The sequence below is a fragment of the Ceratotherium simum genome, chromosome 1 (genome assembly GCF_057802395.1).
Source record: "Ceratotherium simum simum isolate JZ-2026a chromosome 1, ASM5780239v1, whole genome shotgun sequence".
Lineage (NCBI taxonomy): Eukaryota > Metazoa > Chordata > Mammalia > Perissodactyla > Rhinocerotidae > Ceratotherium > Ceratotherium simum.
In genome coordinates, this window is record NC_141900.1 from 76606681 (window position 1) to 76633016 (window position 26336).

Genomic DNA, 26336 nt, shown 5'->3' on the forward strand with positions numbered 1-26336 from the left:
AGGAGTGTAAATGGACTGGTGAACTATCATTATAACCAAATATCATTTAAGCTCAGTAGAGGAAATTTTTCATGAAATGTATGTACATCAGGCATTTCCAGTGATTAAACTAGCACTTACTAATCATTTTGTAAATGAAACTTTGAAAGATCATCTAGTACACAATTGCCATTATTCAGAAATGCTTTACTTTAAAGAGAAAGAGGGAAACCTTTAAATGGCACTTAGTACTAATATTTTAATTTTACTTTTTTCAACCTACACAGACCAGAAGTATCCAGGAAGTGTCCTGAGAGATGAAAGTGAATGTCCCAATAGAGTTCAAGTCACTTCTGATGGATGGATGAATGAAAGAATTAATAGATAAATGCACTTGGAGAAGTCACTATTTTAAAAGGAAACTTATAAAGAAAAGTAATAATTTTGATGTTGGAATATCATCTTGTAATTTTGCTATTATTAGTTTTTAATGTTCACAATTAGGACCTAATTCTGGTCTTTTTAAAATTTATAGGACATAGTAAAATATATTCCTTAATTTGGAAGAGGAATGATCTATTTTCAATTAATTCAAAGAAACTATTCTAACAAGAGAGATATGATCTTTAGGTTCGTGAGATTTCTATTCCTGTACTTCCCAAGGATAGTTTCCTTATACTAAACTTTTATGAGAATTTTGCATACAAATATTAATGTTAATTGAAGAAAGAGGAAAACTGATGAGGAAAGAGGAAAGGAAAATATTCACCATAAACAAATGTGAAAATTTAACCACTTATAACTTTAAGCACACAAACTTTCCTGTCACATTCAGAGGGTTTTTTTTCCTTCGTAAATTTTGCTTGTATACTCTAACAGTTGATGTTAATTTCTATTTATAAATTTCTATTTTCTGTTTTCATTTCTGAGAATAGGAATATTATGAAGAGTATTGAAAACAAGCCCTGATTTGTAGTTCTTGCCAATTTCCATCATGAAAATACTCCCATTTCTGATTTCAAGCCTCCAACAGTTCCAGAATATCTAGTAACGGGTCGCTAGGTATGACATGAGTCAAGTCCAGCCTACCACTATTTGAATGGTGTTTAAAGTGAAGGCACAGTGACTATTTAGAAAGCCATAGTAGTAATCTAGGCAAGAGATAGACTAAATTAAGGTAGTAGAAAGAGGAGAGACAGGTTCCAAACAGAAGAGATAGGAGGGAGCTCATGAGTAAATAACCCTTTCACATGTCTTTATATCCCTCATGTGGATGTCGGATTACTGTGTTCTGTTGGCTTGTTCTGTTGGGTAAAAGGGATACTTCCCTAAATGGAGTGGATATTTCCTTTCTCAGTCATCCAAATGAAGGATACATCTTGGAATACAAAATGAAGAATTGAGTTGTGGGTCTTTATTAAGAGGTAGAGGCAATTCAGTGGTCTCTTGGACTTGGACTCAGGAGCTTTCAGACATGCACTAGGGAAATATTCTCTCAATTAAGTTGTTGAGATTGGCAAGACAAAATAAAGCAAAACACCTCTATATGTGTATTTTATTAATTGACATACTAAATATATGTGTGCATGTGTCAGTATACTAATATATGATGTCTATTATAGAACATACAGACATAAACAATCTTTTTCAAAGGAAGATATAATAATAGGTGTAAAGAAGTTCTGATACTTTCTTTCCCATCCAGTGGATTATTTTTTGTATGTCTTGAGTGTTATGCACTGTTCTTTGGAGATCTCTGTTCTTAGGAACACTCTGAGTGTAGACTAGGGATTGGCAATGCCACATGGTGACCTCCTCATGGCCAGGAAGCTGCCTTGTGTAGGCATCTATGGAGATGGAATGAGGTCTGTGGTTTTGGAAAACAGTCACATTTGGTGGGCGAATTTCCTGCTAAAGTTTGTATTCTCATTCCCATCTGCCACCCTCAAGTTTCTCATTAAACATTACAGCCTAGTTTTTTACTTCTGGTCCATGGAATTAAGGAAAAGTTCTGTGTTCAAAATTGCATTCAAGAATTCAAAATGTAGATAGAAGCAGAGGTTATTACTCATATATTTATCCATTCATTTGATAAACATTTACTGAGTACTTAACGTGCCAAGTCCTGTTCTGGGAATTGAGAATTAGCCTAGAACAAAGCATTGAAAAATGGCTGCCTTCTCAGAGCTTACATTATGGTGACAGGAAGAGCACTCCAGGAAAGGGAAGCAACAAGGTCTGGGGCTATGAGACAGGAACGTGCTCAGTGTGTTGGGGAACAACAAAGAAACCACTCTAGCTGGAGCAATGTGAGTTTGAGTGAGAGGAAGGACTTGAGGTCAGAGAAGTAAAGGGTGAGGGTGTGGGGGAGTAGGTCACAGACTGTATAGGGCCATATGGTCATTATAAGAAATTTAGCTTTTACTTTGAGGGACTTAGGAAATCATTGGAGAATTTTTAGCAGACAAGTGACATCATCTGAAGGCACTTTGACTGGATCATTCAGGCTGCTGGGTTCAGAATAGATTGGAGCAAGGGTGGTGTACAAGCGCAGAAGCATGAAGACCAGTCAGGATTCTACTATAATATGTTAAAGTAAAATAATGCAAATAAGAGAGATGATGTGTGCCTGGACTACACTGATAGCAGTGGTCAAATTCTGTATGTATTTTGGAAGTAGTGCACTCGGGTTTTGCTAACTAATTAGACGGGGCCTTTGAGAAAGAGGGAAATCAAGGGCGCTGCTAAGACTTTTGACCTGAGCAACATGAAGAATGGAGTTACCTGTTCTTAAGTAAAAAAGACAGTGACAGAGTGGAATATCAGGAGGTCAGTTTAGACACGTTAAGTGTGAGATGCCTGTAAAGTGTATAGGCAACTGGACATACCAGTCGGGACTTTAGGACAAGGGACCAGACTGGAACTCCCAATTTTGGAATTGATAGCAAATAGATGGTATTTCAAGTCATAGGACTGAATGAGATCACCCATAAGGGAATATGGATAGGGAAGAAATCAAATAGTTTCTGGATATATTTTATAGTTAGAGTTGACAGGATTTGTTGGCAGTTTAAATGTAAGTGTAAAAGATAAGATTGAAGGATGACTACAAGGATTTTGGGGAAAAAAATGAAGCTATTGTTGGACTGATCCTGGGGCTCTCCAGTCTTGGAGATACACAGGAATCAGCAAACTAGACTGAGAATGAATGGTTAGAAAAGAAGGAATCAAACCAGGGAAGTGTACTGTCTTAGAAGCCAAGTGAAGACAGTGTTCCAAGGAGCAAGCAATGGTCCTTGAAACCTGTGTCAAATGCTATTGGACTAATATGAAAACTAAAAAATGACAATTGGATTTCACATGATGGAGATCATGGTCAATTGTACTTAAAGTTGTGACAACTGCGAGACATGGGAACGAAAGGGTAATGATGGGAATTGCTTTAAGTGAGAACAGAAGAAGAAAAATTGTACAGAGAGATTATAAGATCACAGACAATTCTAAGGAGATTTGCTGTAAAGGAGAGAAATGAGGCAATGGTGGCAGGGCGAAATGTGGTCAATTTTTTTTTGTTGTTGTTATTTGTTTTTAGGATGGACAAATACTGGCATGTATTTATGCTAACGAGAATTAGTCAACAGAGAGGGAAATTTTAAAGACACATGAGAAAGCAGGGGAGAGGGAAGTGCTGAAGCAATGTCCATGGGTAGGCTACAGAGGATGGGTTCTAGTACACAAGAGAAGTGCTGGCCTTTGATACAACATGGATATATCGATATGAACTGCAGAGAAGGTAAAATATTTTTTGTCAAGGTAGGTAGGTGGGTAGATGTTCTGGGAGCCTGTAGAATTTCTTTTCTTATTAATTCTCTTTTCTCAGTGGATCAGGAAACCAGGTCATTGGCCAAAAATGAGTTTGAAGAGAGAGAAAATACAAATGGGCAAGGAAAGGGTGAGTGTGAATGGATGAGGGAAATATCTGAGGATTGCTGGGAAGTATACCAATCCACTTCCAGTGGGTTTTCATGAACTGAAAGTGACGCAGGATAGCATGGCTTTGTTTTTTCCGTTAGTCACATGCAGTGGCTCAGGGCAGACAAGTTTAGATGGGAGTTTTAGATTTAACTAGGGCTGTGGTTTAGGCAGACAAGTAAGAAAAGGAGTGGGGACAAATGTATTGAAGGTGTTTGCATGAGAATGATGATAGTGATTAACCGTGGAATTCAATCTAGTGAAGTGGGGGAGTGACGACACAGAGTGAGGGGGTCAAGGTCAGTGAAACATGGCAGACCTAATGGACTGTAGGAGCCATGAGGTGGAAGGAGTTTTGGAGTTTTGTGATGAGAGAAAGTGAGCTGGAATATGAGAGGTGGTATTCAAAAGTATGTTTGAAATTGAGATTATGGCGTGACCTCAGTTATTGTTAAAGATGGGGTGTATCGTGTGAACCAGGTTGGTGAGAGGCTGAGGGTAGGCTGGAGGGCAAGATCACTGGAGGAGATCCATCCCCACCACGAGGAAGGTAAATCTCAGTGTGCAAGAGTTTAAGCCATTAGGTCTATCTCTGAAGGAGAAGGGGTTATTTGTAAGAAAGTTGGTAGGTTTATACCCAAAGGCTCTGATCTGGTAGGAAGACTGAGAGTGTGGCTGTCAGTCTAAGATCTTAAGTGAGACTCTAGGTCTGGGCGCCCCCAGGTCTGGGTCCCAGTGCAGCTACAGGAGGCCTTGGGCGTTGCCAGGCAACCCAAGTCGGTGTGTAGCTCCAGGCAAGAGGCCAAGTTTCTGGTCTTTGGCCCACTTCCTGTCTCTGACCCACTTCCTGTCTCTGGCCGGCTTTGACTCCAGGACTGGGGTGAGGACCTGGCCAGAGGGGCTTATGAACCAGGGGACCAGGACTGAAGGATAGGTGGGGTGCTTAGGAGCCCCAGGGACATCCTAGTCTGAGGGAAGGATTGCCTTCTGTGTCATCATGAAGAAGCTCTGCACCTTTTATAGAAGGAAGGATGAGTTCCACAGCCCCTTCTCAAAGCGCCGGTCAGCCGGGTCGGTACTGTCCGCCCACTGGGCTGGGCTACGACCTTCGAGATAATGATTTAAAGAAACTTCACAAAGCCGCATCAGTTGGGGATTTAGAGAAGGTGAAGGAGTACCTTCAGCTCAAGAAACATGATGTGAATGTGCAAGACAGAGAATACAGGTGACCAGAGTGAGGAAGGGCAGTGTGGAGGGGAAGCTGGGGCCATTGGATCCTCTAACCAGAAACAGGACTTGTCTGGGCTGCCCTGCTGGTTGTCACTCAGGGTTCCCATAGCAGAGAGGTCTGGTAACCATTGGCAGAGGGTCACACTCCCAACTTTCACTTCTTATTTTTAAAAATAGGCACAGGGATACTTGAGGGCATTTGTGTCCTCCCTGATCCCCTCTCCTCCTCCCACTGCCTTCATCACTGGACACTCCACCCTTTCCCCATCTTGCTGTTTTTTTTCTTTGGTATATATTGTCCCCAGCCACCTAAGATTTGCCATATTACTAATGTACTAACAGGAAAAGAGTAAAAGCGACCTCCCAGAACAGTGGTTATTAAGATCTTAAAACTTTGACATAGCAAAACAATTAACTTTTTACTGTGGATATCCTATGAAAATTTGTTTCAATTGCAGAGTATTTTCAAAAAGCCCATCAGCAACCACTTACTGCAAAAACAACATTAATTTTATATATTAAGAAATAAAGAAGCTATGTATTTGGCATTAATAACAGAAAATATGTACTATGTGTGCCTACCTTAAAATCTTTGGGGGTGTCATAGGGTACGAAAAGCATCATCTTTCATCATAATTGGGTAACTGGAAACTATGGTTAGAAAGACTGTTTGTGTCAGCTTGCTAATAGCTTTACCTCCTCTTTTAACAAAAACAAAGTTATCATATCTGACTTTTATCCTACACCACGCCATTGAATTACAGACAACCTCAGCATGATGTTGTTCACTGGGTTAATTCTCAGTGTCACCTGGCTGGTGGCATCTTAGCCAAGTGTCTTACTTGTCCTAATGGTAGTATTTGAAATATTGTCTTGTCTTTCAGGACACTTGGTTCACCTGGCATTTCTCCTACTTCTGTGGACACTTCTTTTCAGACTCCTTTGCTGATTTCTCCTCTTCTTCCTGACTGGTAAATATTTGAGGGTTCAGACCTTGAATGATTCTCTCTTTTAATCTTCACTCCCCTGGTGAAGAGAGATGGATTTAAATATCCAAATTCCAATGCCTTCCAGCTTTTTATCTCCAGCTAGACCTGTCTCCTGAACTCTAGACTCATATAGATATAAATGCCTTACACTTCCACTTGAATATCTAATAGGCTGTGCTGTGCTGGTAAATGTTTAATAACAGGCTCTTGGACCGGGGGAGAGGAGGAAAGCAAAGGGAGAAGCTCTGCTTTCAAGCTACCAATGTGATGTCAGTGGGCTTGAATAATTCTTAAACACTTAACAATTGGCTTGTGAGAGCCACTGGCTCCATCACGTCGCTGCTTAGGCACCTCAGACATCCCCAAACTGCGCTCCTGTTATTCCTCCTCTCTGCTCTTTCTGTAAATGCCGCATCCCTTAAGTGTTTAGACCAGAAACCCTAAAGTTATTCTTGACTCCTCTAATTCTTTCACATCCTCCATCTGATTCGACAGAAAAATTGTTGGCTCTACTGTCAAAATATTTCTAAAATCCAACCATTTCTTGACACCCTCACAGTTACCACCCTAGTCAAAGCCACCATCATGTCTTAACTAGAATTACTGCAGTGGGCTCCTGACTAGTTTTCCATCTTTTAACCTTTTCGGTTTATTCTCAATAAATCATCTAAAATGTGTCTCAAATGATGTCATTCCTTGCCTTAATAACTTCCACTGGCTTTTCATCTCTTTAGGGGTAAAAGGCAAAGTCCTTCCAGTAGCTCATACAGCCCTACATGACCTTCACCGCCTCTGTGTTATCTCTGTGATCTTACCTCCTGCAGCTCTCCCTTTCATTCATCTCCAGCCACCCTGGCCTCCTTAGTGTTCCACAGAAATGCCAGAAATGTATTTAGGGCCTTTGGACTTGCTGTTCCCTTTGCCTGGAGTGCTTTTCCCCCAAATATCCACATGGTTTGCTCTCTCACTTCCTTCAGGTGTTTATTTAATTGTCACCTCATCAGTGAGAGCTTCCCTGGCTACTCTACCTACAATTGTACCCCTTCTCCTCGCTGACATTTCCTATCCTTCTTCCCTGTGTGATTTTTCTCTTTAGCACTTCACTGTCTGGCGTACTTTGTATTTTAAGGTTTTTGTTTACCTCTTTTGCTAGCATGTATGATCCATAAAAGCAAGTATTTTTGTCTATTTTGTTTGCTGCTATATCCTCATCACCTAGAACTCTGCCTAGCCATAGTAAGTGCTTAATAAATATTTTTTGATAAATGAATGCATACATACATAACTAACTATGATAATTTAAAGATACTATTCAGCAATAAAAGGATATCTTTTATTAATGGAAGGAATGAATTACTGATAGATGCAACAACATAGATGAATCTCGAAGCATCATGGTAAGTGAAAGAAGCCAGATACAAAAGGCTATCTATTGAATGACTCCATTTATATGAAATTCTAGAAAAAGCAAAAGTATGGCAATAGAAAACAAAGTAGGTACCAGGAGGTTCAGATAGGGAGGGAGAAAAGGGGATTGATTGTAAAGGGGCATGAGGAAACATTTGGGAAAATGTTCTTTATCATGATTATAGTGGTTATGTGACTGTATATTGGTCAAAACTCCTAAAATTGTACACTTAATTTTTTTGTATATAAATTATACTTCAGTAAAGTTGAATAAGAAATCTCAAACTGTGTATTTGAGTATCTGTGTGTGTGTAGAGAAACAGAGATTGAGAATGAGAGAGATAAATCTGAAAGGATACATGCTAAACCTAAAATCACTATTTCTGAGAACATGAGATTTGGGCAGGGGGCAAAGGTGGAGTGAGAATAGTCATGGGAGACTTCTGCTTTGTGTTGTATGAATTTTTTAAAAGGTGAATTATAATGTATAGAATGTTCAATAAACTCATTTTAGAAGCATTGTATTAAAGGTCTCTGTTACCTCATGTAAATACATGTACATATTAATAATGGCTTTATGGAAATAATATTCTAAATATGTTTTCTAGTGAAAAAATGATACTGAAAGTGGAAATTTCTGGTTAGGAGAGAATGAGGGAAACACCATGACAGTTAGCGAGCAGGTTGTTCTGGAGGCCATAGTGGCCCAGTAGGAAGAACATTGTTTTGGGAATAAAGATCTAAATTTGAGGTCTGCTCTGCATTTGTATGACGTTGACCCTAACTCTCCTCATCTGTCAAATCAGAGCTATTACTAGATTAGTGTTTTCTATACCAAGATCTGCAAAGCCCTGTTGCAGGCTACTTTTTATTTATTTATTTATTTTTTTGTGAGGAGATCAGCCCTGTGCTAACATCCGCCAATCCTCCTCTTTTTTTGCTGAGGAAGACGGCCCTGGGCTAACGTCCGTGCCCATCTTCCTCCACTTTATATGGGACGCCGCCACAGCATGGCTTGCCAAGCCGTGAGTCGGTGCGCGCCCGGGATCCGAACCAGTGAACCCCGGGCCGCCGCAGCAGAGCGCGCGCACTTAACCGCTTGCGCCACCGGGCCGGCCCCTAGGCTACTTTTTATTAAACAGAGTAGCTCCCTGTTAATGTGCTTTGCTTATTTGGCTTCTATTTGTGTTTTTATTTCAAGAGTACTGTGACTAATATGTTTGAAAATGAATAGGAGATGTTTAATGTCTCTTCCAGCTATAAAATTAAATTACTTTTATGGTTTTTAATAAAAAGTCCTTCAGATCTATACATAGCCTGGTAGGTGAAGGCTCAATTCCAAACTACTACTTTTAGCCACACTACTCAAACCTAGATTAGATCTAAAGTGCCCAGCCTAGAGGTGAAAATAATTAACGATCTAGGGTGAGATAGCTTCCTTGGTGACTTCTTCACCAACCCTGAATTCTGATAAGCCCAACAAAGTCAGTTAATGAAAAGGGTATTCTCGTGATGAGACGTAATGGAAGATTGCAGCTGTGTTCTGGTCCTGCACCCTGTCTAGCAGAGGACACTTTTCATCTCAGCTTCCATAGTAATGACCCACTCTTGCATCCATCCAAGTCATGCCTTTTGCTAAAGTTCAGTTAGAGATTTCTGGAATCTGACAGTCCTTCACCTGTCCACAATCTATGCTGACAATTCTTTGGTATAGGAGAGACTGAGAGACTGGGAGAAATCAGAACTTGAATGAAATAAAATGACACCAGCACTAGGCCTCACAGAGATTTAGAGTTCTTATAAGATAAGTACTATGAGTTAAAAAGTAACAATATAAACTAAAGTCTTAGACTGGGAATATAATACATTGATAAAATAAATGTTATGGATTTTTGAGAAATGGAGTAATATTCTTGGTTTTAAAGTGTTTCTCTAAGATACTTGTAAAGATACATTTTGCATTCAACGGTTCAAAAAATAGAATGGTTTTTGTTTTTGACATTAGGTGAAAAGACATTCATATCGGCCTTGAAGCATTTAAATTATACATGTAAACATTTGATAAATGGCCATAACAAAGACATCATTCGCTACATACTCCAATTGTGAGTTCCGGAGTTTAAGAACAGTTAAATCTAAAACTTAAAATGAAATCAAGGCAAACGTAAAATCTGTATGTTCTTAAGACATTTCGTCTTTTTAAACTAGAGTTTTTAAATCATTTAAAAGGATGCCAAAAATATTCCAAGTAAAATCTTTATAAGACTGTCTCGAAGGTTTGAGTGATATTGTAAACTTTGTAATGCTTCATGCCTGCTGAAGATAGTTTAGTCCTGTTTTCAGATTTTGTGTAGAAGATCACAGAATCATATTGCTCAATACTTTCTTAGAAAGCTGAAGCTTTCATAGCTATTTTATTTTATTGAATTTGTGACTGATTTCCCATGTTCCTTGGGACATACATACAGATGGATTCTGAGATTTTTATAAAATATTTCATTGTCACAGTGGGGTTTAGACTTCAACTGTAACAGTGAAATTATCCAGTAGGCATGTAGCAGCCACTTTTGGAAGACCTACTGGGAATTACCCAAATGCCATTTACCTTCCTCAGAGAGAGCAGGGTTTTCTTTGAGGAAGATTTGCCCTGTGCTAACATCTGTTGCCAATCTTCCTCTTTTTCTTTTTTCTTCCCAAAGCCCCAGTATACAGTTGTGTATCATAGTTGTAGAGTTGTAGCGCTTCTATGTGGGATGCCACCTCAGCATGGCTTGATGAGTAGGTCTGCGCCCAGGATCCGAACTGGCGAACCCCGGGCTGGCCGTCAAAGTGGCTTGTGTGAACTTAACCGCTATGCCACTGGGCTGGCCCCCCACTTTTTTTTAATAAATGAAAAAAGAGAACTGGAGTTGAAGGAGAGGTGAATCTAAAGATTGAGTAAAAGCCACTTAAATTCCTTGGGACTAGATTCTTGAGATATGTATAATAATGGATGAAGGAGATAGATCAAAATGTTTGCCAGGATTTGCTAAGCTACTGCAAGCAGTTATTTTAGGTAAGCTTAAAGCCGTTTGGCCCTGTGTGTTGGCTTGAGGACTGGAGAAACTTCCTATTACATAAGGAAGTTTATCCTTAAGCCAAATTAATAGATATTAACAAAAAGGCTAATCAGCGCTTTTCCTGTATAAGGATCTCTGAGAAACAAAATTAATTACCAGAAGTTCGCGTGGTAAGGACGGAATCACAGCAAAATAAGGTAGATAATTTTGAGAGATATTTTATCTAGACCATGATGCTTGATGAATCATTTTTATTCTACAACAAAGTATTCCTTTCCAATGACTGGGGAGTATAGGTTCCTTAAATTGAGGTTTTCTTTTTGATGCAGGATGTTAATTCATCACGGATAACTTTTGGTTCCATTCTATCACCCAAGCTGACCATCATCTTTCTGATTCTAGTCTTTCTTCAGACAGAGAATAATATAATTGGCTAGGTTTCTGCTTTTTGTATTGTCTTTATATTACAGTCTTGCCTTCCAGAGATTACGTTCAGGAAACCAGATTAGAATTTTCATATTTCCAAATTGTTCAAAACTATTTTTATATTTTCTTGATGTACTCCCATAAATGGTAAGTTATATCATTGTGTATGGATTTTGTTAGTCTAGCTCTTTGAAAGTTAGCTTATTTTCAAGTCCTTGTCAGCCACATTTTTGCTGCTCTTAGTGTCAATAACAGATCTGTTTACATACCCATAAAGTACTTCCAAGGACCTAAAATGAGGTGAGGAAATGGCATCTAAAGTCTCCTGTTTGGGACCTGGGCTATCTATACACTCTGTACTGTAAAATTATCTAAAAACAAGGATATAATGATATCATCTTAATAAATAAATACAAGTTTATTGAGGGCCAGTCCAGGCTAAAAACTACAAAGTTTAAATGGAGCTAATTAGTACCTGTCATATTTCATGAATGTGTGCTTGGTTTCTGGGAGGCTACATGGAGTAGAGCTCTTTGAGAAGTGGACATCATTTTAATAACTTAAAATTAAGTTGAGATCTACAACTTAGAGAGTCCTTAGGCTTTCACCTTTGTGTTCATTTCTTTTTTGTTTTTTGTTTTTTGTTTTTTGTTTTTTTGGTGAAGAAGATTAGCTCTGAGCTAGCATCCATTGCCAATCCTCCTCTTTTTGCTGAGGAAGACTGGCCCTGGGCTAACATCCATGCCCATCTTCCTCTACTTTATATGGGACGCCGCCACAGCATGACTTGACAAGCGGTGCCTCGGTCCTCCCCCAGGATCCGAACCTGTGAACCCCGGGCCGCCCAAGCAGAGTGCACAAACTTAACCACTATGCCACTGGGCCAGCCCCTGTGTTCATTTCTTAGATGCAAATGCCAACTTTAATAGCCTAGCAAAGAGAGAAACACACAAGTAAGGGTAGCATGCCATGGAATAGGGGCTCCAAATGTAGGCAATATCCCTTCCTCCTGTTAACTGTCATGTATATGTCAGGTTTGGGAGATCATTTCTAAATTTTATTGGATGTCTAATTTTGTCATCCTTTCCAAGGCTCAGACGTGATTTTGGTGTTTGAAAAAACCTATTTTTTAACTCATAAATTTTCCTTGAAGTGAAACCAGTTAAATATTTAATCGTCAAGGCATTTGTGCAGCCTTTTTAATTCAGTAAAAAGCAATCATAATTAATGTAAATTTTGTGTAAATATAAATAAGTACCTGAAGCAAATACCTTAACAATGTACGATCTGGCATGTTCTTGGGTATAGAAAGTAACTTTTCAAACTAAGACTTATCTCTAACTTTGTGTTTTGTTATGTTGATATAGAACACCTTTGCACCCTGCCTGTGCTAATGGATATTCAAATATTGTATCTCTCTTAATTGAGAAACAATGCAAATAAACGTCTGGGATAGTGAAAACAGATCTCCATTGACTAAGGTATGCTAATTTTTTCTTTTCAATTAAAATGTGTTTGAGGTCTTCTCCTAGTTATCTTTTGTTGGATTTCATCTTTTAAAACATGGTATTAAACGTTAGTTTAATATATCATATCCTGAGTAGTAAATTGGTTGCATATCTATTCTTGTTGTATCCACAGGCAGTACAGTGTGAAAAGGAGAATTGTGCTACTATTCTTCTAGACCATGGTGCAGACCCAAATCTGGTGGATTTAGATGGCAGTACTGCTCTTCATTATGCTGTCTGTGGTCAAAGTGTCTCATTAGTCAAAAAATTGAACACAGAGCTAATCTTAAAGCTCAAAATAAGGTAGTCTTTTATTAAAAACAATACATTATCTTTTAGAAAGCAATGGAAGAAGGTATTCATTGCAGATAATTCATATCTATTGATATACATTACATAAAGCATGAATTCCAAAATGAAATTGGGGAGAAAGAGAATGAGATTATCAAATACTGATGAAGTTTTCCTTTTTTAAAAGTCTTTCTGCATTTCATCTCAGATTATAATCCTGACCTCCAAAGCAACATCATATTTAACGATGATAACTGTTCAAATGTCTATATCAAATGAGAAATATTTGATTTCCCTATAAATGGATATTGATTAAAAATCGTGAAGTTTACATCTTTTACTTTTTTCTATTTTATTTGTATACTCATGAATGATAAGAATAGGGTTGAATTAGAAAATCATTTGTTATACTAAAAGTAATCCAACTCTCCTATTGAGACATTATTGATAACTGATCAGTATTATTTTATTAAGCTTCTTGACACTTCTTAACACTTTAGTTCACTGATATTTTGTCTATTTTGACAGCCCAAAATAAGAGCTAGCCTTGGAGTTTAAATGAAATCTTATGAAACCCAATTGTAACAACATTTTGAAATGTGAACTGATAGTTTGCAATATTTATATTAAATGCTAGGCGCTCATCACTTAAATACTCCAGGGTGCTCTTGCCTACAATTTGAATTAAGCCTAATGTAGAAACTTTAATTTTATTTTTTGACTGACCCAAATCCAATTTATTTTCTTTATCTTTGAAATCATAATTTTTTATTCATCAAAACCTTTTAAAAATTAAAGTGCATATTCAGAAGTTTCTTATAAGCACACTTGTTTTAAATTAAACTTAAATCTAAAAGGCGTGTAATGTTGATAGAGGTTTTTAAATAATCATTTTGAAATAATTTTTTCAGGATGTGTATACTCCACTTTTACTTGCCATTACTGAAAATAATGCAGAAATGGTAGAATTTCTTCTGAAGAGAGGGGTAGATGTGAATGCTTCAGATGAGAATCAAAAGTATAATTAATGCTAAATAGGAGTATATAACTAGAGCTACCTAACAGAATGATAGATATATATTTGATATTGGGAAAAGATTTGGCTATATGATTTTGGACAAATTACCTAGATTCCCTAGGTGTGTTTTTCTATCTATAAAATCAAACAGTTGGACCAGGTTGGTAAGTTATTATAATAATTATTATTGTATTTATATATTATATTATTAACATATTATTATATTAATATATTGTATTTATATATTATATATATTAATAATATTATTATTTTTGAGGGAGATTGGCTCTGTGCTAACATCTGTTGCCAATCTTCCTCTTTTTCTTCTTTTTTCTCCCCAAAACCCCAGTACATAGTTGTGTATCATAGTTGTAGACTTGTAGCTCTTCTATATGGGATGCCACCTCAGCATGGCTTGATGAGCGGTGAGCAGGTCCGTGCCCCGGACCTGAACCAGCGGACCTCGGGCCGCCGAAGTGGAAGGCGTGAACTTAACCGCTATGCCACTGGCCCAGCCCCCCTATTATTATTTTATAACATTAGAATCTTACACAGAAACTCAATCTCTAAATCCCAAATGCCACAGTTAAATGAAGATAGGGGACCCAGAGCCCCAGACACACACCTCCATAGAATTTTTGAGATATCTGGAAAACACTAGAGTTCCAGAAAATAGATATTAAAAAACACTGAGCTAGCTGCTTCCTGGAGACTCTTTATCTTTGGACTCCATGATATGCTCTGTGATTGGCACATCTTTTTGAGTAGATCTGCCCCACTTTTTACATTCTTGCCCTCTTTTCCTGATAGAGATCCTACATTTGAACAGTAAATTTAGAAGAGCAACTTTTTGAAAAAATATAAGACATGTTTAAGATTCATAAATAGACATTTATTTTTCTTGCTCCAGAACAGCCCTTATGATTGCTCTCGGTGATGGACTAACAAGTTTAGTCAGTCTTCTTCTGCAAGAAGCAGACCTGTCTTGCCTAGATATTTATGGATTCACTGCTGAGGAATATGCTTCCTTAAATGGTTTTACTATGTAAGTGATGCTGCATGTGTTTTAACAATTGTCTGGGATTTGAGCATAAGGAAAGAAACATGAACCTCAAAATACAGAGCTGGAATAGGCTCACCAGTAGGGGTAACCATATTATGAACTCTGGACCCATGGATCCAGGGATACTTGATTTCCTCCATTTGTAGGGTCCGATTAATATAAGAACTGCAGGTAGGCCAAGTCTAGAGATTAACTCCCAGTGGCATGGGAATTTGAAATATGTCAGGATAGGGCTCCCAGCAACTAGTGACATGGCCATTAATAAAACATATGGGCAATAGGTGAGGCAAAAGATGATTAATTCACACACAAGCCTCTTTCATTGTTTTTACACATTAGTAATATAAAGATTTTATTGAAGTTTTGAATATTATTGTTAATGTTTCCTTAGCTAACTTTAGTTTGATAAGTTTTCAGGATTCTTAAGCGTATTTTCATTACACCCCAAAGGCAAAACTTTTCATGTTTGAACATGCATTTCTGATTTTAATAGTCAATGAGAAAATAAGTTGCAATGAACAGAAATTTACTTTATAGCTAATGAAGTTAAACAACATACAGGATATTTTCTATATAATTTTAAAGGCAATTTTTAATTATGCAAAGGTATTTTTTTCTAGTTTATTGTTTTCTTATTCTTCTTCCACATACTTTCTTCACGTTTTAGTAATGCTTTTTAATCATTAATTCCATATGAAAATCACAGGTGAGAAGGATGGAAGGAATGAAGTAATTTTCATATATATATTCAGATGTTTATTTTTTTTATTTTTGGCGAGGAAGATTGGCCCTGAGCTAATGTCTGTTGCCAATCTTCCTCTTTTTGCTTGCAGAATATTGTCGCTGAGCTAACATCTGTGCCAATCTTCCTCTATTTTTTGTATGTGGGATGCTGCCACAGCATGGCTTGATGAGTGGTGTGTAGGTCTGCACCCGGGATCTGAACCTGTGAAACCAGGGACGCCGAGGTGGAGCACATGAACTTAACCACTACACCACCAGTGCAGCCCCTACATTCAGATGTTTATTTTTAAAGTCTTAATTGAACTTTAGAAACCAAGGAATTCATAACCTATTATGAATATATGAATATATGAACCATAATTGAAGACAATATTTCCTTCTTTGCAATATCAGACATGCGTACTTTGTTTTACCTTGTTTTAAGCAAGCCACATGTATAAAAATTTAAATGAAATAAAGAGATAAATTATTGGTGAATATCTATACTATAAAATGATTCTTCACTTTATATAAGCGAGGCCTAACTGTTCATTTTAAATACAGAATTTTCCTCATTTCATCACTTAAAGAGTTTGGATATATGAAGCTGGGAGACACAGATATCTGTTTAGCAATATATCCATTGGTTTGAAAACAGTACTTGTATATCTGAAACAACTCATTTACGTCTATAAATCTTGTGAAGCTATTATTGGGTAGTTAGATGGGAAGGAAATCTCACAATCTTCTTTCATCTCCCCCAAGTGCTTTTTGGAACATTCTTTTTCGTAGTTTGCTCCATCATTAATTCAAGAATAAATAGAAGCATGTTGACCATGGAATTTTATCCTCTCAATATAACTATAATATTTTAAATGTTGAAAATTCTAAGAGCGTAACGTTACATTACTTCTTTTATTCAAAGAGGTAAAAAGGAAGAGAAGTAACTTCCTAATGACTAAGCAATTACCTTTAGGATATGAGAACTATCAGCATTTAATAAAAATTGCAAATAACTCTAAGCTGCAATCTAATTCCAGGTCTTCTGTTCTGTTTTTGCCTCTCTTTTGCAATGGGAACTAAGCTTCCTGAAATTGTGAGTTTTGCTGCTTGAGTAACTGTTGCCCATCTACCATATTTAGTGCATGGCCTCTGCTTATTAGTACCATTCATTAGCTCTCTTCCTTGGTACATAGGTTCTATGCCTTAGTAAGAGTGGAAGCATAGAAAATGTTTCTCATTGTAGTTTTTAAAAAATAAGTGAAACTGTCTCACATGAGGGAATTATATTCACATATTTATTTTACAGTGAGCTTTAACCTATACATGGCCTCATTCCTTTCACTGAAATTCTGAAACAATATGCCTGTTAGTGAGTGACTAGAGTGGGATCTTTCTGGGCATGGAGAAAAGATTTATTCTTTGCTGGCTATGATTCAGTCCCAGACTGAGTTAATTGCCTTTACTTTGTCAATTTACTCTTAAGCCCAAGTGTAGTAAGCTGAACTGTTGGCTTATCGTTTCCCCAATATTCATATGTTAAAGCCCTAACCTCCAGTACCTCAGAATTTGGATGACTGTATTTGGAGAGAGGGCCTTTAAAGAGGTGTTAAGTTAAAATAACTGCGCATTAGTGTGGGCCCTAATCCAATCTGACTGTTGTCCTTATAAGAAGAGGAGATTAGAACATACAGAGACACACAAAAGGTGCTTGTGCATAGAGGGACAACTTATGTGAAAAGGAAGCAAGAGGACAGTCTTCTACTAGCCAAGGAGAGAGGCCTGGGACAGAAACAGATAGATCCTTTTTTTTTTTTTTTTTTTGGTGAGGAAGATTAGCCCTGAGCTAACATCCATTGCCAATCCTCCTATTTTTCCTGAGGAAGATTGGCGCTGAGCTAACACCTTTGCCCATCTTCCTCCACTTTTATATGTGGGGTGCCTGCCACAGCACGGCTTGATGAGTGTTGCAAAGGTCCGCACCTGATCCGAACCGGTGAACCCTAGGCTGCCGAAGTGGAGTGCGTGAACTTAACCACTGCACCACCGGCTGGCCCCTATAGATAGATCCTTCCTGTATGGCCCTGAGAGGAAACCAACCCTGCTGACATCTAGATCGCAGACTTCCAGCCTCCAGAATTGTGAGAAAATAAATTTCTGTTGTTTAAGCCACCCAGTTGTGGTATTTTGTTATGGCAGCTCTAGCAAACTACTTCACCAAGTAAAACCTAAAGCCACTTTTTCTATCTTGCTAGTGGCTTGTGATAGCAGGAAGAAAAGAAGTGCCAGAGAATGGGAGTACGTGAAGTAACAATGGTGTCTGTTGATGGAGTTGGCTTGAGGTGAGTAGTGATTGTATGACATACATGGGAAGGCATTTGCGTATGTCTAAGATTTTGATTTGATGATTATGTATTATGACTTGAATGTTTATGAATACTGAAATTCATATATATTTTCTCTTAATGAATAGCTATCATCAATTATTTGCTAATTATGGAAAGGAAAAGAAAGTTAAACAGATGTCTAACTCTGAGGATACAACTTTGGGCAATACATTTGATGCAGAAGAACCAAAGGAAGGTAAGAAGATACAAACTGAACAAGCAGTTTTTTATTGGTTTTTATTTCTTTGTTTTTTAGAAAGGGACAGAGCTTTTTCAAGTAATATTTAAATTTGCAATTGAACTTTTTCTCTTATTTTGACATGCTAAATATTTTTAAAAACTGGTCTTAAGAATATTTGTTATTAAAATATTCTGACTCTGTGTTGACTGAAAATGTAATGTAAAGATGTACCGAATGATTAAGGTCAGTTTTTTCCATAGTCTCTTGACTAGTTATAAAAAACAAAATAATTTTTGCATGTGTATAGAGATTTTCATAGATATGAAACTACTAGTAAATTTTTCATTTTATTCTAAAAACACTTCAGATAAGTACATTTGGTAATAGTCAATATAATATATACCTAATCATTACATAAGACTTAAAATTAAGTAACAGTATTTGTGAAGAATTCAAAATATCATGCATCTATTAAAACAATTTTTGGTGCTTATTTTAAAAAATATGTACAGTTACTTAGGTCTATAAAATACAGCTTTTTTATTGTTGAATATGTCTTACACTGGCTTTTTTTTGTTGTTGGATGAAATAAAAATTTGTACAATTCTTCTCTGTATTAATCAGCAACCACACTCCTACCCTACCATTCACCTATAGTGTAAACACGAAAAAAAAAAAATAGGACAGAGAGGGAACCTGATGGCAATAGGAGATCATATAAATGTCACAACTATTCAAACACTCTCTACCCCCTCAATTTTGTAGTCATGATACTTAGAACGAACGATGCTGGGCCCTCTTGATTCTAGGTGATTAAATTTAAGAGAGAATAACCTAAGTGCCCATCAAGGGACGAATGGATAAAGAAGATGTGGTATATATACACAATGGAATACTACTCAGCCATAAGAAACGATGAAATCCAGCCATTTGTGACAACGTGGGTGGACATTGAGGGTATTATGCAAAGTGAAATAAGTCAGAGGGAGAAGGTCAAATACCGGATGATTTCCTTCATTAAGTAGTAGATAATAACAACAATAAACAAACACATAGAGATAGAGATTGGATTGGTGGTTACCAGAGGGGAAGGGGGGAGGGAGGAGGGCAAAAGGGATAATTCAGCACATGTGTGTGGTGATGGGTTGTAATTAGTATTTGGGTGGTGAACATGATGTAATCTATGCAGAAATAGAAGTATAATGATGTACACCTGAAATTTATACAATGTTATAAACCAATGTTACTGCAATAAACAAAAAATTAAAAAAAAAAAAGAGAGAGAATTTCCCTAAATACCCCTTTTATAACTTAATCTCACACACTCTTTCAAGAAATTTGGGTTTTTTGGACTCTTGATCTACATCCTTATATCCTTCTCTCCTACCATCTCTGTCTCTCTCTCTCTCTCTGTTGTTTGCTTGAGGAAGATTAGCCCTGAGCTAACATCTGTGCCAATCTTCCTCTACTTTATATGTGGGTCGCTGCCACAGTGTGGCTGACGAGTGGTGTAGGTCCACTCCCAGCATCCAAACTTATGAACCCAGGCCAGCGAAGTGGAGTGTGCCGTACTTAACCACAATGCCATGGGGCTGCCCGCCCCCGCTTTTTAATGTCCACACAGCTATAAGAAGTAAAGAATTTCCAGGATTCATACTTCATATTTTTAGGGAAATAAAGCAATAGAAACTACAAAAAACACCATTTGTACATTTTGAGTATCTCTTGAGGGTAAACAATTAAAACCAGCCCCAATCCTTTTACCCCGGTAATACACATTTCCAGTTTCTAGTGAAATGTTAATCTTTGTATGTGTTAAAGTGTAATAGAAATATTAGGCCAAGAAAATTATCAAAAGACACTGTACAAGATGGAGAACTTAAAAAGCTGCACTTCTGTTAGATTCGAGAGGGATAACTTAATTATTCATTTTTAAAAATGACTATAAAATACAGAAGTATCAGTGCTAAATTATAATTGTGTTCTAGCTGAGGCATAGAATTTAAGAAATATACTTAGGAGTGAAAATATTTGAACATAAATGAAGACTTTACAAATATCACTTGTTTTCCAGATGTGTAACCTCATTTCTACAAATCCTTTGCTGCTGCCTTGAATTATGAAAAGTCTATTCTGAAAGAGCAGTTGAATGAACTATCACAGCATTTTCACCGACTACTCATTTGAAGAAAAGTTCATTAAATGGAGAGCAGCTTTCACCTTAGAAGATGTGAAAAAATTTCAAAAGGCAAACATCTATCTCTTGATCCAGCAGTTGAAAAGATACAATTTGTGTTTGTATATAGGCAGAGAAAACCCTTTTAGTAAAAATAATATTAGTAAGCGTAAACTTTGCAACATATTGTGTTAGGCATGTATTAGAATATTTAAATAAAGTAAAAATATTAACATTTCAGCTCCAAAATAGAGGAAAAAATTATAATCCTGTGTAAATGAAAATTCTCTTTTATTTACAAGTACTTTCATTGATAAAGCCTTTTTGATTTTTTAGAAATACTACAGTAATACATACTCAGAAAATTTGGGTGTTACAGAAAAAAAATATATCACCCATAGTCTCATCACCCAAACAAAACATTTGTTAAAATTTTGGCATGTTTTTGTAGTCTTTTAAAGTTTGCTTAGGTTTTTTTTTTTTGTCAAAGGTAAACAATTCTGCATTTTTCTTTTTAGAAACGTGATACATAGTATGCAGTTTTCACTGTGCTCCTTGCCATACCTTAAACACATCCTGCATGGTCTGGCTTCAGGACTATTCATCCCCCGGAAGACTCTTCCTTTAGCTGTCTCCTGGGACGCCTTCCTGGTCTCATATGGGACCTCAGTGCAGCCTTCCTGGCTGCCCTGTCATTCTGTCACTGAGTGCTTTATTATCTATTCCTCTCCTCCTTGCCTTTTGGAGTGCAAGTTACACAAGAGCTTGAACTTTTTGTTCATAGTTTAATCCCCATCACTTGTAAGATGCCTGGTGTATAGTAGGTATTCAACTTGTCGAATACATAATAATAACTGACACTTAGGCACTGTTCCAAGCACTTTACGGATCTTAACTCATGTAATCTTCAGACAATAGTCTTGTGGAGGTAAGTACTGTTCGGATCCTTATTTTATGATGAGAATATTGAGGTGCAGCCAGGTTTAATGACTTGCTCAAGGTAACTGAGCTAGGAAGCTGAGAGTTGGGATATAAACCTGTACACTCCGGATTTGAACCTACTCAGTCTGACTCCAGAATTTGCCCCATTAACTAATATACGACACCATCTCTCTCATGAACACATGAATATATATCATCCCTGTAGACTCGGTTTTTAAGGGCCCAGAGGAAAGACTTTAGTATTATTTGCAACTTATTTAAACCACCCATTCATTTAAATATATTTGTTGGACTCCCCTCTGGTGCCAGGTGATGTGGAAGACCTAAAGTGGAGGAAAAAAACATGACAATTTCTAACAGCAAGTCAACACACATTTAATTTCCACTGTGGTTTAGATCAGTGGTTATCAACTGGGTGCAATTTTGTCCCCCCAGGAATGTTTAGCAATGTCTGGAGAGATTTTTGGTTGTCAAGACTGAGGAGGAATATTGCTAAATAGCCCACAATGCACAGGACAGCCCCCTGCAACAAGTACTTATCTGGCCCCAAATGGCAACAGTGTCCAGGCTGAGAAACTCTGATCTAGACTTTATATTATATCCTGCGGAGCAAAGATGAAAACGATATCTTACATCTTCGATGAGCTCACAGATGTTTAGTTCCCTCCCCACCTCGATCTTTCTCAACTATGTAAGTTAATGAGGGTCAGACTATGTGTACTCTACCTGCACCATTAGCATAGAGAGAGGGAGTTATAAACTACATAGAGTAGGTTAGGGAAGGTCGGGTGATTTCAAATAAAAGAGAACTTTTTGGTTGGGCTTGAAGGACAGGTAGGGTTTTCTGGGTCTTCCAATCAAATCCGTCATAATGAAAGCTAATTTGTAATAGAGGCACAAGCAAAACGCCCAAGAATCAGAGGAGAGAGAGATCATGTGTGGAACCTTGGCTAAGGTTAACCTTGGTGGGGAAGAAGGGATTTGAATCAGATCCTGAAGGCTGGGTGAAATTTTAACATGGAACATCTAATGAAAAACTACAGAGAAAGTTAGAGACAGAACTTCGTATATTTTATAATTGAATTTGTGCTGACTACTCATTTGGGGAAAATGCATACTCGAAAACAGTACGTTGTAGTGCAGGTATAGGGCAACGATATTTGACTTGAATTTAATTGCCAGCTCATTGTGTGAATTCTCCCAAGTATTTCAAATCTTAGAATATTGTCAAATTGTGAATTACTTTTTAGTGTGCCTGGTAATATCTAAAATAGAGCACATTTACTCTTCCTTTAAGGAGTTTATCAACAGAAAGCAATTATTTAATACGAGGATATGTATTATCCTAAATGCATTTTGGAGGGAGCAAGTGGGACTGGGCAAACCATGTGCCCTAACACAGGTCTGTGCCAAAGGAAGAAAGGGCACATTTCTCTAATTTTCAAAGGCACTTCTGTGGGCTAGTGGTGGCCCTGTCTCAGCTCCATCACAGACCCCTCTGAATTTGTTCCCTTGGTTATCTCTCTGAAACTGCAGCCTCTGTGGGTACCAGCCAGTCTCCTGGGTGCTGGTGGTGCATTGCTGTCCAGAAACCCATGGACCATGCCTTTGCCTGAGCTACTCATTTCCATGTAAAACAAGTCCTTCCCGGTTTTGATGGGGGGTGCCATCTTTTTGTGTTTTTCTAGTCTTCTGTTGTTAGAGTCACGTTCTATGTCCACTGGTTCCACTCAGAGCCCCTCTGCTCCTTAGTTCTTCCACTTTCCTTAATGATACAGCCCTGAATTGCCATCACGGACACAAACTACAGGAACCTGGGCAAGAATCTTAACCTTTCTGAACTTGTTTCTTTATCTGAAAAACTTGTTGTGAGAGTAAAGGAGAATGAAATTATTCAGCACACTACCTGATAAAGAGACGTTGTTTATCAAAATGTTAGTTTACTTTCCTTTTACTTTGGGTTAAAGGAATAAAACCATAACCCAGTTTTTTGTTTCGCTGTTTTCCTGTTCCCTCGGGCTTAGTGTTTCAGTCTGTGTTGACCTTAGTGCAAAACTCACCACACACTCTGGCTTTCACCAAATTCCATGTGACACCAAGTATATCATTATTTTCCTAGTTTGACTGAAGTGTTATGGGATTATAGTAGATTGGAATATTGTTCAGCAAATATTCACTCTCCTCTCCCTGACCTTTTTCCCTTTCCTGCTGACTTGGCTTGCCCATGTGACTTCCATGGGTGGAAGTGACAGGTTGCCTTCCTCTAGCAGATGCCCATCACCTCTTGCACTCTCACCATCCTCCGTGAGAAGAGCATACTTAGGCAGCAGCTGCATCTTCAGTCTGGGTCCCAGCATGAGACACGGATAGTGCAGATCTGAACTCAAGCCTAGCTAATACCAGGGACCTAGACACATGAGTGAGAAATAATTGTTTATTATTTAAGCCACGGAAACATTGGGATTATTTACCGTCCCAGCAAAAAGCTGGCTAATACATAAATCATGGGGAGAGGGTCACAGCATGTAGCTCCTGGCATTTCATTCGCAGAGTCCCCAGGACATATACTGTGTCCCATTCCTGGATTCCACATCCCTCCCCTCCTCTAGTTGTCCCATAGCAGCTCAGTCCTGCACCCCTTCATTGGTCTCTTATTATGCAGAATTATTTTCCTCTTGCCAGTGAAACTTGGAAGAGACTTTTCACCTCCAGAGTGTGTATCTGACTTGCAATGTGCTTATCCGAGTACATTCTCAAGAAATCAGGCCTTTTTCCACAATTATTTTACCAGCTGTGAGGAAAAATATTTTCATGATGTGTTACGTAAGATGGATGCTTTTATCCTGTAGTCTTTTCTGAGACGTAAGTGAATCCTCCTCAGGCTTAGGTAATCACTTTCTTGCTTTAAAAGAAATACCTGATATTTCTTTCCTAAGGAGTAGTATTAGTTTCTTATTGTTGCTGTAACTAATTACCACACACACAGTGGCATAAAACAACACACATTTTTTATCTTATAGTTCTGGAGGTTAGAAGTCCAAAATGGGTCTCACAGGGCTAAAATGAAGATGTTGTCAGAATGCATCCCTTTCTGCAGGCTCTAGGGGGGGAATCTATTTCCTTGCCTTTTCTAGCTTCTAGTTGCTACCCACTTTCCTTGGCTTTTGGCTCCCAGAAATCGAATTACTCTCACCTCTGCTTCTATCCTCACATCTCTTTCTCTGAGTCTCCTGCCTCCCTTTTTCATATGTAAAGACCTTTGTATTTATATTGGGTCTACCCAGAAAATCCAAGATAATCTCCCATCTCAAGATCCTTTGCCTAATCATACCTATTTTCCCTTTGTAATAATACGTATCTTGGGGAGAGGTACTTTTTAATGATAGCCGTTTGAACAGGTGTGAGGTGATATTATGGTTTTGATTTGCATTTTTCTGATGCTTAGTGATGTCAAGCACCTTTTCATGTACCTGTTGGCCATTTGTACGTCTTCTTTGGAAAACTGTCTATTCAGTTCCTCTGCCATTCTTTAATCAGGTTGTTAGCTTTCTGCTCTTGAGTTGTATGAATTTTTATATATTTTGGATATTAACCCCTTATCAGATATATGATTTGCAAATATATTGTCCCATTCCATAGGTTTCCTTTTCATTTTGTTGATTGTTTCTTTTGCTGTGCAGAAGCTTTTTAATTTGATGTAGTCCAACTTGTTTATTGATTTGCATAAATATTTGAAATATCAAAGCTACTGACCTATTATTTGTCATTTTTATTGCACATGACAGAGTTTGTGGAGATGATTTTAATTTGGTTCAACAGATTTTAAGTAGGCGATTCCTTGTAGTAATCAACTCCACTCCCAATAATATATTTATCTTCACTGAACTTTTATGTTATTTGAATATGTCTTCTTTATATGATCATTAATATTTTTCTTCTAGACATAGTTATTACTTATAAATGATTACAGTGTTTTAAAATCTAGACCATTTTACTCACAGGGCTGCTTATGGTACATTTTCATCTTATTTATACCTATTTCAATGATGAATAATTGTGAACCTTTTGTTTAGTCCCTATAGCTGAAAAACATTTCCTCTACATGACTTTTCTTCTATTTATTTACTTTTGCTTCATTTCTGATTCATAAGTAATTATAAGGTAATAGGAATTTGGAGGGATTTTGTCTTAAATAAAGATTTAAGTTACTTTCAGGATATTTTATTTGGCACTTGCTTCATTTGGGAAAAAAATCTGTCTTTATAACAAAATGTTTAATTCTATACAATGTTTTTTCTACTGTCAGTCTCCTCGTGTAATTGTTTGCCATCTAGTGGACAATCTAAGTACTGCTCAGCTTTGTAAAACAGAGTTCTATGTGGGATATATAGAGACAGAGATTGAAACTGATCAGAGATATTCTGGGGCAATGTGTGTTTTCCATTAGTGTGTACCAGTTCAGATTATATAGCATAAAAATACTTAACCTTTCTTTTGTTTTTTCCTTACAGGCTGATATTAGAGATATGTATCCTTATCACAGATAAAACATATTGTTCTTTTTACAAACTTAGTATTCAGGAACTGAAGATGAAAAACTAATGTATATAAAAGTATGTATTTATATACATGGAGAGAAGGGATGGATGAGGATCAGTTCAGAGATGGGGGATACTTGAATAGGCAGAAAGAAGAAACAGCAAAGAAGAAACAGAAGGAACTAGGCAAAGAGGCAACTAGACAAAGTTGAAATGAGAAAGAGTGTTAAAAATGTGTCTAAGTGAAAGAAAACCGGGACTAAAACTGAGATGAGAGAGAATAAAAATGGTGCTTTATTTTGCCATGTGTGTCAGCTATCTAGAAGCACCACCTCTCTGATTTTCTCTGCAAGATTCCAAGAAAGTGCCCCATAGATCTTACTTCTTGATTACTACGACCAATTAATAGACCTAGATTACACACACATGTATATTGACTGATTTTTT

General features: G+C 37.4%; 1 protein-coding gene across 1 annotated transcript in view; it reads left to right on the forward strand.

Moving 5' to 3' along the window:
- Positions 1 to 4948: 4948 nt before the first annotated feature.
- ANKRD7 (ankyrin repeat domain 7) overlaps positions 4949 to 26336 on the forward strand; it is a 39234-nt gene continuing 17846 nt past the window's right edge. The window contains 9 exon segments of the mRNA XM_087434168.1: positions 4949 to 4998; positions 5048 to 5176; positions 12430 to 12500; positions 12503 to 12543; positions 12704 to 12836; positions 12839 to 12873; positions 13773 to 13879; positions 14790 to 14924; positions 18139 to 18248. Of these exon segments, the coding sequence (XP_087290294.1) occupies positions 4949 to 4998; positions 5048 to 5176; positions 12430 to 12500; positions 12503 to 12543; positions 12704 to 12836; positions 12839 to 12873; positions 13773 to 13879; positions 14790 to 14924; positions 18139 to 18248 (811 nt within the window).